Source organism: Diadema antillarum, unplaced genomic scaffold (assembly GCF_040938485.1).
Source record: "Diadema antillarum isolate AM-2024a unplaced genomic scaffold, OU_Dant_1.0 scf00000036, whole genome shotgun sequence".
Lineage (NCBI taxonomy): Eukaryota > Metazoa > Echinodermata > Echinoidea > Diadematoida > Diadematidae > Diadema > Diadema antillarum.
In genome coordinates this window covers 4,436,104-4,448,079 of record NW_027270925.1, presented here as the reverse complement: position 1 = coordinate 4,448,079, position 11,976 = coordinate 4,436,104, and the positions used below count along the sequence as shown (strand labels likewise).

Sequence of the window (11,976 nt, the reverse complement as noted above, 5' to 3'; positions counted from 1 at the left end):
CAGTATATTTTAGTGTATCATTGAACAATTTGCCTATACAATGGTATAAGCTAAATACACTTCTTGTATTAATTCTTTTCACTGAATATCATGAACGCCACTGAACCCGAGCGAGCGGAGCGAGTGAAGGGGGAGGGGGAGGGTGTGGGAGGGGGGTGTCCCCCTCCCACGGTGAGAACTTTTTGCATTTTGATGTTGCAAATGGTGCAATTTGATGCATGTTTTTGTGCGTTTTATCGACGTGAAACAGTCCCCCTTGTTGAAGGTAGCAGTATATTTTAGTGTAGATTATTATTGAACAATTTGCCTATAAAATGGTATCATTTAAATAATCTTCTTGTATTAATTCTTACACTGAATATGATGTTGCAAATGGTGCAATAGATGCATGTTTTTGCGCGTTTTATCGACGTGAAACAGTCCCACTTGTTTAAGGTAGCAGTATATTTTAGTGTAGATTATTATTGACGCGCCATCTTTGAACTCCGTCCTCTCCTCAAGAAACAATACTATTTTCAATGCCTGGAGGTAACTATTGACAGTAACAGTCCCACTTGTTTAAGGTAGCAGTATATTTTAGTGTAGATTATTATTGACGCGCCATCTTTGAACTCCGTCCTCTCCTCAAGAAACAATACTATTTTCAATGCCTGGAGGTAACTATTGACGCTGCAAAAGGGGTAAAATTACATTTTCGCACCTGTAGAACAATTTGTTACTGCTTTTTGCTTCTTTCTCAATGAGGAAAACCTATGACTTAAGGCGCAAAACCATGCCTGGTCAATCTCAGCGTTCCACCAGTACCAGTGCACAGTGCCCACGCCCTAAGTCACCCGTCCCTCCATCCACGCAAAAAGCCGCAGCGCCAGTGCCACCGTCTCGCCAGCAATCTGGTGACAAAACGGACATGGAGCCAACGCTATCAGACGTGCAGAAAAAACTCGTCGACTTCTCGAGCAAGGTATGTGCCAAGCTTGATGACATCCATGCAGATATATCTTCTATGAAGAAGAAAATGATTGACCTAGAGGCTGCAGTGGAAGATAATTCTGCTCGTGTATTAGATCTGGAGGAGAAAGGCAGGCTCCCCCTATTGGAGGAGAAACTCCAGAAGGAGATTGAATCCCTGAAAGAGAAGCTGATGCTATCGGAGATTTACCAACGAAAGTCGAATCTCCTGTTCTACGGCTTGGAGAAGAAATCAGAAGAAAATGTGGAAAACGTGCTCCGAGAAGCTTTTGTGTGTCTCGGCTTGAGCGACGAAGAAGCCCAGTCAGTTGCCCTAGTCAACGCTCACCGACTTCCGAGGCGTAACGACGCAAATAAGGCTCCCCAACCGATCATCGCGAAGTTCGTGTACATGTCCCAACGGAATCGAGTGCTCTCCGCCTTCGAAAAACGACCACGACATCCCGTTCCCACCCAACCCGGAATCGTTCAGCCCAGGCCGCTCAGAATCAGTGTGCGCACCGACCTTCCTCCGGCTCTCAAGGCTGAGCGTGGCAACCTTGCTGCCATCGCCTATAAGCTCAGGAAGGAACAAAATCTCTCCACCAAGATCGTTGTCGTTGGTACCAGGGTCCTGTTATTCTCCAAAGCAAAGAGTGCTACAGAGTGGCAACCATACAAAGAATGAATGGTGAGCTTTGATGAGGACTAGGCCCTATAACCATACTGTCATGTTGAAATTTCATCCCATAACACAACGGAAACTACAAAAAAAAAAAGAAGAAGAATAAAATAGGCTTAGACTGTGTATAATTTATGTACTTACTTTTTTTTGTTTGGTTTTTGTGGGCCATAGTGATCCTGGTTGTAATCTGGCAGATTGTTCGGATGTCATTTTGACGATTGACCTTATGTCCTATACAGTATACAGGTCAAAAGACATGTTTAATTGAAGTGTTATGTACCAAATGTTCATTTGTTGGATTGTTATGACTTGATTCATTGTATAAGAAACAATTACGATTTAATGAGTTTAGGACATTCACTCTGGACTACTTGGATTTAATGGTGCAACTCACACGTTGTTTATGTGTCCGTCATTTCACAGTGAAAATTATAGAGCTATGAGGCCTATACCTGGTGCGTCACCTATCCAGCCTGTTGGCTTCTCCAGTACCTACACAAAACCCTATTTGATATGAGTTATCATAATGATATGAATGTAATTCAGGTAATTAACGTCTATTCTGTTTGTTTCAAGTCTCCGTCACAGCCAATAAGAGTTTTTACTCTTGAAAATAAACTTTTTTTTTCTAACCTATTTTTTTTACAGTAGTTTCCAGATATTCAACAAATAGTTTGTTGATAAACACGCCTACCTTATAACACAAATTTCCCAGCTTTTCATTTATTTGATAAACAGATGTATGAACAACGATGACCGTTTTTGAATTCCTTTTCTTTCTTTGGATGAATGGTACAGCTTTTATCAATTTTTCCAACCATGTGAACTAATCTGAAAACAGTAATGACTGTATGTTTACTGCTCAAAAAAGATATTTATGCTCTTTTTTCCCTACCCATATTGATCTTTTGAGCTTATTATACACATGGCGTCTCCCGGTATTTAACAACCAGCATGATAATGTTAATTATTGTATCGAGGGGGCGCTTTTTCTTTTTCTTTTTTTCTTTGAAAAATGGTACAGCTTTTATTAGTTTTTCCAACTATGTGAACTAATCAGAAGATAGTACGGACTGTAGTGTTTACTACTCGGAGATATACTCTTTTCCCCTACCCATATTGATCTTCTGAGCTTATTATATACTTATGGCGTCTCCCGGTTTTTAAGAACCGGCATAATAATGTTAATTACTGTATCGAGGGGGTGCTTTGGTGAGCAATATGCCCTTATTGCTGTGATTGACCTACACACGTACACACACGAAAAAAAAAATCACTTCAGTCGTTTTTCTTTCGAACCCGCATGCCATTGCAGTGTAATGATTGCTTTGTGACAGTTAAAAATCACACAGATCTCAGTTCAGAGAGTTTGAGATGATATGTAAAATTGTATGTAACCACAGGTCCTGGATTCGTTTTGTTTTTTTTTTTTTCGTCTTCTTCTTCTTCTTTCTTTCGACCCTATGCAGCAAACACCAGGTGAATGTCACGAACAAATGCATTGCTGGCTGTAAAACCACCATGCCTAAGAGTACAATTGCATTCTATGACTCTGTATCTTGTACATTCCTAGTTTGAAGCTCCGTGAAATTCTACACGAACGCAAGCACTTTTTCTTTTTCTTTTTTCTATTGTTTAATTTTAACGCATCGGTATTGATCGACTGGCCCATGATTACTGTTTACAACAAGTCGGCATGCAGGTATCCACCTGGGTTTCGCTATTTTTTTTTTTTTTAAACCACCCTATGCGGTAAACACCAGGTGAATGTCACGAGCAATTGCATTTCTGGCTACAGTACCACCATCCAAAGCAAAGTACTTGAACGCTGTTGACTGTACATTCATGCTCACGCGTTCTGGAACATCATACATTAACACAATCTTTTTTTTTTTCTATGGCATAATTTGACCACATTGTAATCGATCGCCTGAGTATGAAGTTCAGGATATAATGTTTTATTTGGAAGTAAAGTTTTTCCTGATTATATTTTGACATAAAATTTGAAGCTGTGAAATTTGGATTGATAACACGGATGCATGCTTTCTGTTACATATCATATTGTATGCGTGTAGACATACAATATGCATGCATGGAGATCTTCAGTAAGCACCTGTCTGTAATTCGTTTCCTGAGTCGATCCATTTCTTAGACAGTAATTAGTGCAGCTGCAATTATTATGAACAACTCTTTATTTACCACTGATGTACATACGGAAACAAATGCTAAAACCATACGAGTTGTTTCCAAATTTCATCTGCATCGCAATAACAGTTTCGAATATCAGAATTTTGTTTTCATTATTCGGTGTATTCCCCTGCCATACCGGCCAGCTTGAGGGGATATGCACTACATTTGTACCATGTGTTTTTCTCTTATATGCCCGACGATCAGCTTATGCATCGATCGAACATCACCATTCGTAAATTGGACATCTTTTTTTCCGTGCAAGTCTTTAAGGTTTTAAATGTCGTCTTGTTTTCATCTATGACCTGTACTACATCGCCCAATGTTATCCTCTTTTACACCTTGTGGTATAAAGGACAGTTACTTTTCTTTTGTTGTTGTGTTTTCCTTGCTAATTCATGTTTTGGTATTTTGGTATTATACCGTAATAATCTGATTGACTGATTCACTGGGTAGTCTTCTTTCCTGGCGCACTGTCACTGCGACAATTTCCCTCGGAACTGTCTTTTTAAAGCACATCGTATAAACATTAGGCCTATTTGTTTCATACCTGTGAGCTTGTTATATTGTTAGGGCTATAACCGATTTTTTTATTTTCATTTTTTATTACTCCAAATGCTTGTGATTGAACTATACTTCCTCCAAGATGGCATTCCGCAGTTACAGCTACAGTACCTTTATTTACCGGTGTCTGTGTGTAGAGATAGTTGCTTTTTTTAACTTTCTACCCACATTCCAATATTGCAGATAATATACATCACTCAGTTCATTTCTGTGATTCAGATAGTTTGAGGCGAAATGCAGGTAACCAACTGGGTTCTTTATCTTCTCCACCCTCTTTAATTAACTGCCTAATGAGAGTTATGAATAATTGAAAAGTATTGTTTCACATCCATCGTACAAGCTAAAGCCAATTCGTATGTCATCATATTGTACATGTATATTGCTACTCTTCATCGTAAGGCATGACATTGAATACGTAAATACAGCAGGATGAGGGTCTGTATAATGTGTCACCTACAGTATTCAAGCAATTCAAGTCAAATTTAGCATGTATTTTGATTTAGAAGTGTAGTTTTGCAAGACACCAATGTGTTAGTATAAGGAAAATGTGTTGCCATGGTAACCACTCACCTATGTATTTAAATAGACCATTTAAGGTATGAAGGTTAAATTCGGTGTATTTGGTATTAACGTCATTGCCCTCATGATATCACCTACTCTAAAGCAACACTCGGGACAGGGATATAAATCGTCTTCACTGATAATTTTAATTATCTGTGTGTTTTTTTTTTCTCTCTGCCCACGTTTCACTACTGCTCCGCAGTTGTTATATAACACCTAGTTAATTCCATGGTCTGTAAGTCACAGACTTGAGTATTGTATCACAGTGCTTACATTACATTCCAGTGTATTCCACTGCATTTGTACCCTCCAGACATTCATCAATTTTAGCGAGTGGCGGCAGTTCCTTGTATGTCGAGTGTGTATATAGTTTATATTCATAGCTTCTACTCCTACCATTATGTAACATGTATTCCTTGTTTCGCTTATTTTTTTCGTGTGTTTGTCTAGTATTGTGTTGTGAGTTCAAAATGTCGATGCGCCGCTCTCTTGCATTCCGTATATCACTTACATTTCTGCCCCTGCTTCTTCTGCACTTCTCTCTGGGTCTTTGCCTCGTACACTTGAATGTACCTTTGTTCTTACCACCAGCGGATGTTGTAATTCCATTTATTTATGATGGATAGTACGTCACAGATTGTGAATTTTCCTTTTCACTCTCTAAACAATGAAGATTTTTTTGATATGTTTAATCATGGCTCGGTATCTCATGCAATGAATGAATCCGACAGTAAATGTTTCCACGCAAATTATGATTTTAATTCTCATATTAGAAGTGTAGCTTTTGGTGGAGATGATAATGAACAATATCTTAGTTCTGAATATTTTACAATTAATCAATTCAAAGCTCTAACTGAATCATCTCAAGGTTTTTCCTTGATGCAACTCAATATAAGGAGTTTGAATCGTAATTTCGATAATTTTTGCTGTTTTATGAATGACATTCATAAATCATCTTTCTCTGTAATTGGACTGAGTGAAACATGGATCAGTCCGATTTCTATCCCTACGTTCTCTCTTCCCGGTTATGACTTCATAGAAAACAGTCGTCAGCACAAGAAAGGCGGAGGAGTTGCCCTATACGTAAAGAAAGACCTTGATTACATTATTCACAGTGGATTGAACTGCATGAGTGAAGCTGTAGAATCACTCTTTATTGAAGTTAACGTGCCTTGTTCTAGGAATATACTTGTAGTAGTCATTTATCGACCCCCTAATTCTGAGATGCAAGGTTTTTTTTAGTTATTTGCAATCATTACTGCAAAGTCCACTTTTCAACAATAAAGATTGTTATATCGTGGGAGATTTTAACATAGATTTATCTAAGTTTCAGACATTAAACTCAGCTCAGAATTTATTAGATATTATGATGTCCTCATCCTTTTTACCCCTTATAACAAAGCCAACTCGAGTAACTGATCACTCAGCAACTCTAATTGACAACATATTTTGCAATATTAACCCCTTACCCTTTTCTGCCATTGTTTTATCAGATTTGTCCGACCATTACCCCATATTTACCCATATTCCTTATAATCGCAAACGTAATCTGAATTCCTCTGCAATGTATTTTCGAAAGATTACCCCCGATAATGTAGCTAGGTTGCAAAATGGCCTTAATGAAGTAGATTGGTCTGAGGTATATGATGCTGAGGACCCAAATAATGCTTATGATTTATTCATGAGAAAATTGAATTCACTTTTAGACGACCATGTTCCTTTAGTTAAGAAAAATAATAGCAATTATAAAAGATCCCCGAGACTTCCGTGGATATCGAAGTCTTTGCTGCGGTCAATTAACCGAAAAAATAATTTGTATTATGCCGATAAAATTAAACACACTGAGGAATCTCGTCATAAATATATTTCATATAAGAATGTTCTCACTCAAATTTTGCGTTGTGCAAAGCGAAAATATTTCAGTGACCAGATATATTATTTTAAACATGATATCCAAAATACTTGGAAAGTTATTGATTCTGCCATTAATAGAAACAAACCAACATCCCGTATTACTACAATCAAACATAATGATCTTATTATTGTTGACCCCAGGTCTATAGCTGATGTTTTCAATCAATATTTTTCACAAATAGGAAATAGTTTTGCTAGAAAGATTCCCAAGTCCCAAAAGTTATTTGTCGATTTTTTACATACGCCCAATTCTAGCTCCTGTTTTTTTGCTCCCACTCACCGGAATGAACTAATTGATATAGTTCAGAATTTAAAGAGTAAAAAAAGTGTTGGTTATGATAATATTGATAATGTTCTTTTAAAACACATTATAAACTGCGTTGTGGATCCTTTGGTTCATGTGTTTAATTTGTCTTTAAGTAATGGTTGTCCCCGAGGAAATGAAAGTATCTAAGGTTATTCCAATTTTTAAGAAAGGGGATAGGGAAGACATCAGTAATTATAGACCAATATCTTTGTTATCCATTATCTCTAAATTATTAGAAAAAGTTGTACATTTTAGACTTTTGGATTTTCTCAATAAGCACAAGATTATTTCAAATAATCAATTTGGTTTCCGGCAACAACACAACACATCCCATGTAGTTCTCACTTTCCTAGACAAAGTCTCCAAAGCCATTGATAATTATCATCATACTATAGGTGTGTTCCTGGACTTCTCCAAGGCCTTCGGATACCATTGACCACAAAATACTCCTTTACAAATTAACTCATTATGGTATTCGTGGCATGGCCTTGGAGTGGTTCAGGAGTTACCTTACCAATCGCAAACAATTTGTTTATATTAATGGTCACAAATCTGCTATGCATGATATCACTTGTGGTGTACCGCAAGGAAGTTTACTTGGACCACTTTTATTTGTGGTTTACATCAATGATATCATAAATTCATCAAGTATTCTTTCCTTTTTATTATTTGCTGATAATACAAATGTGTTCCTTTCTAGCTCTAATCCAGTGTATTTGATCGATACTATGAACATCGAGATAAAAATGTTACTTTATTGGACTAGAGCTAACAAATTGTCAATTAATCTTCAAAAAACTAAACGTATACTTTTCAATAATTCTTTAGAAAAGTTATCTCAGAATATTTATTTAGACAATATAGCCATTGAAGAAGTTTCCTCAATTAAATTTTTAGGTTTGACTCTTGATAATAAGCTCACCTGGAATTTGCATATCGATTCAATTTGCCGCACAATTTCTAGAAATGTGGGTGTTATCAATAAAGTTAAATTCTATTTTCCGAAAAATGTTTTGTTAATGTTATATTCATCTTTGATCTTACCCTATCTAAACTATGGCATTCTCGCCTGGGGCAACACTTACTCCTCATATTTAGAAAGAATATTATTATTGCAGAAAAAAGCTCTTCGTATCATTTGTAGAGAATCGTGGAGATGTCATACTAATGACTTGTTTCATCAAAATAATATTTTAAAAATTAAGGATTTATATTGTTTGAATTTAGGTCAGTTTATGTACAAATTAATAAATCACTCCCTCCCTTTGGTGTCTGACTCTATGTTTATCCAAAATAAAACTGTACATTCATACCCCACTAGACAAACCAATGAATTCCATTTACCACTGTTTAGGACAATTTTTGCAAAGTCTATTCTCCTTCGCTGGACCTAAACTCTGGAATTCCCTTGACAGCAGTATAAAAGAATCTCTAAGTTTCAACACTTTTACTTTAAAATTAAAGAAAATGCTTATTAATTCTTATATTACTGGGGATTTGCATTCTGAAAGCTCCTAACTGATTTCTCTTGCTGCTAACGCCTTTATTTTGTTTACTTTATTTCATAACCATTATGTTATATCATTCATATGAAAACAACTTCCTGTGTCCTGCATCGACCCCCAATACTCTTCTCCTTTGCCCTTCCCTCTGTCTTCCTGTCCCTTTCTATCTCCTTTTTATCCTTTCCACGTGTATGTAAGAGAGCTGCTTTGTTACTGTGTTATTATGTGTGTGCGTTTGAGTGCGTACTCGTTTTGTGTTCTGGTTCCCATGGATTATGTTAAAATGTCTTGTGTATTACTATTATAAAGCGACTCCGAGGGGACTGCATTCTACAAGCTTGGCTTTTTAGCAGTCCCCTCCATTTCCGACCTTTTCTTTGTTATGATTCAGTCACATTTTGTCCTTGTACTTCTTCTACCAAAATATGTTTTTTGTTTCATGTAAACAAATGACGTGTATTTAAATTTCATTTGGACATGTAAAAGTTACTTTGTACTGACTTTGTGTATATGCAATGTCATATTATATGGTTTGGCCGGAAATGAAATAAAAAATGAAATGAATGAATTGAACAATTTGCCTATAAAATGGTATAAGCTAAATACACTTCTTGTATTAATTCTTTTCACTGAATATCATGAACGCGACTGAACCCGAGCGAGCGGAGCGAGTGAAGGGGGAGGGGGAGGGGGGTGTCCCCCCTCCCACGGTGAGAACTTTTTGCATTTTGATGTTGCAAATGGTGCAATTTGATGCATGTTTTTGCGCGTTTTATCGACGTGAAACAGTCCCACTTGTTTAAGGTAGCAGTATATTTTGATGTAGATTGTCATTGAACAATTTGCCTATATCTTATGGTACAATATGTTTATTTAGATACACTTCTTGTATTACTTCTTTTCTCTGAATATCATGAACGCGACTGAACCCGAGCGAGCGGAGCGAGTGAAGGGGGAGGGGGAGGGTGTGGGAGGGGGCTGTCCCCCCTCCCACGGTGAGAACTTTTTGCATTTTGATGTTGCAAATGGTGCAATTTGATGCATGTTTTTGTGCGTTTTATCGACGTGAAACAGTCCCCCTTGTTGAAGGTAGCAGTATATTTTAGTGTAGATTATCATTGAACAATTTGCCTATAAAATGGTATCATTTAAATAATCTTCTTGTATTAATTCTTACACTGTATAATATCATGAACACTGTCTGTTCAGCAGTCAAACAGAAAAAGCATGCACACGAGGGTGTAGATAGGGGCATATCCCCTCCCACACGAAGGTGATTTTGCGTTTTCAGACCTGAAATTCAGCGATCTGTTGCAAAATTTTTGGTGCAATACTTTTTCATCGAAGTGAGAAAATCACGGAATTTAGCTCTTATTCCGAATGTGCACCATCTGTGTGTATGTATAAAGTCTAGTGAGGTAGAGCTTAGGGGAAGGGGGATTCCTCCTCCCGCTCGCGGAGCTTTTGCGTTTTTAGAATTGAAATAAAGCGATCTGGGTATAGCCACAGTCTGCTTCTATGCATGGCGGAAGGGGGGGGGGAGGGGCTTGCGAGCAAGGAGAAGGCGTGGGCGAGTGTTATCCCCACCCTTCCCCACCCTTCCCCACCCTTGGAGCTTTTGCCTTTTAAAGGTTGAAATTGAGATATCTCGTCTACGCATATTTGATGGAATCAACATTTGGGAAATCACACACACACCAAAAAAAAAAAACCAAACAAACAAACAAAAAAACTGATGGGGGGACTGAGGGAGGAAAGGGTCGATTAAAAGGGGAAATTCCCCTTATACACGAGGGAACCTTGAGTTTTCGGAATATAAGTGATAAGTGTTGTGCACTCAGAATTATTCATAATTTTTTAGTAAATCTAAAAAGTGTACTAAGCTAGGGAAAGAGGCACAGAGGGGGAGGGTTTGGGAGGGGGTATCCCCCTCCCAAGCACGAGAGATTTTGCATATTTTGAATTGAAATTCAACGATCTGGTGCACACTTTGAGTGAAATATTCAAAAAAAATATCTTATTTGATGAAAGGTTGCAAAGGAGACCCGCTTCATGTGCATGCATTGTACACGCATTTTTTTTTCCGCCTCCCAAATCCCCGGTCCAAATGTTAGGGGGGGCCATCGCCCCCATCGCCCCCCCCCCCCCCCCCCCCCTGGCTACGCCAGTGTGCAGAATATGTATCTGGTAGATAAGTGAAAGTCATATCATAAATCCATAATTACTGCAAAAGGTAAAGCTGGGATGTGAAGGAAAGTGGGAAGTATACAGGGGCGGAAGAAAAACGGAGTCGGAGATGACAGAAAGCAATGAAAGCTATAGCATTCTGCAGTAGCAAATTAACATCTACTAACGTCATTGCATACAATGAAAATGGCATTGAAATATTGTATTAGAAGGCATAATGGGCCAGCAATTCCACTAGTTGTCAACCTCATTATAAATTACAAAAAAAGAGAAAAAATAGATTCCACTGCATTTAGACTATATCTAAATTGATTGCTTGATCTTTTCCTCAGACGTTCATAAATTGCCATAATTTCTGGTTTCAGCCTTTGATTTAACGTCCCCACCTCCCTTGTGCTGCTACCATCAAACTACACTGTAAAATGTGCGGAAATATAAATGTAAAATATAATGATTTTGCACAAGAAGCCACTGACATTTGCAACAATATATACAGAATCAATTGTTCTATCTATATATCAAGTTAAGCTGGCATCAACATACATCATATCCCATTCCATCCTTCACTGTACAGGCATAAACCAGCCAATTATACATCAAGAAACATGCCAACAAGCACTTATTGGTAGCATAAAGATATTCTTAATTTATTCATGACTCTGAATATACAAGTATATATACAATTCCACAAACTTATGTTACACACATAAATGACAAATTAATTCTTTACAGCATTGACACAATGATGTACATGTATTTCACATAAAAGGAAACATGACAAATGTATCCCTCTTTAGAATAGTACAGTGGTACAGTTAAATAGAGATTATGTTTTCTAAACTCTGTGCACACACACAGTGTCCCAATGATGATAGGAATGGCTGTATTAGAACAGTTTAACTTGGGTCTTTAATCACATCACCAAATCATCCCAATCTCTTTTATAACTTCAGAAGCATAGAAATATCCCTGGCTTTGAGTAGGCACATATTGCGAAGTACTGTATCAGGCCAGAACCAACTCTTGTGTTTTCATTTAACACTATTCAAGTTTGAAAAAATCTCTTCCACGTGGGTTTACATACAGGTTACAATTGCAGGTACAGTTTACCATACACT

At 37.5% G+C, this 11,976-nt stretch overlaps 1 protein-coding gene across 1 annotated transcript; it reads left to right on the top strand.

Moving 5' to 3' along the window:
• The first annotated feature begins 739 nt into the window (after nt 1-739).
• On the top strand, nt 740-1,636 carry LOC139745463 (uncharacterized). The gene has a single exon (XM_071655856.1). The coding sequence runs from the start codon at nt 740-742 to the stop codon at nt 1,634-1,636; it is 897 nt and encodes a 298-aa protein (XP_071511957.1).
• The last annotated feature ends 10,340 nt before the right edge of the window (nt 1,637-11,976 follow it).

Excerpts from the sequence above, each read along its gene's own strand:
- LOC139745463 (XM_071655856.1), top strand. The coding sequence starts at position 740 with ATGAGGAAAACCTATGACTTAAGGCGCAAAACCATGCCTGGTCAATCT.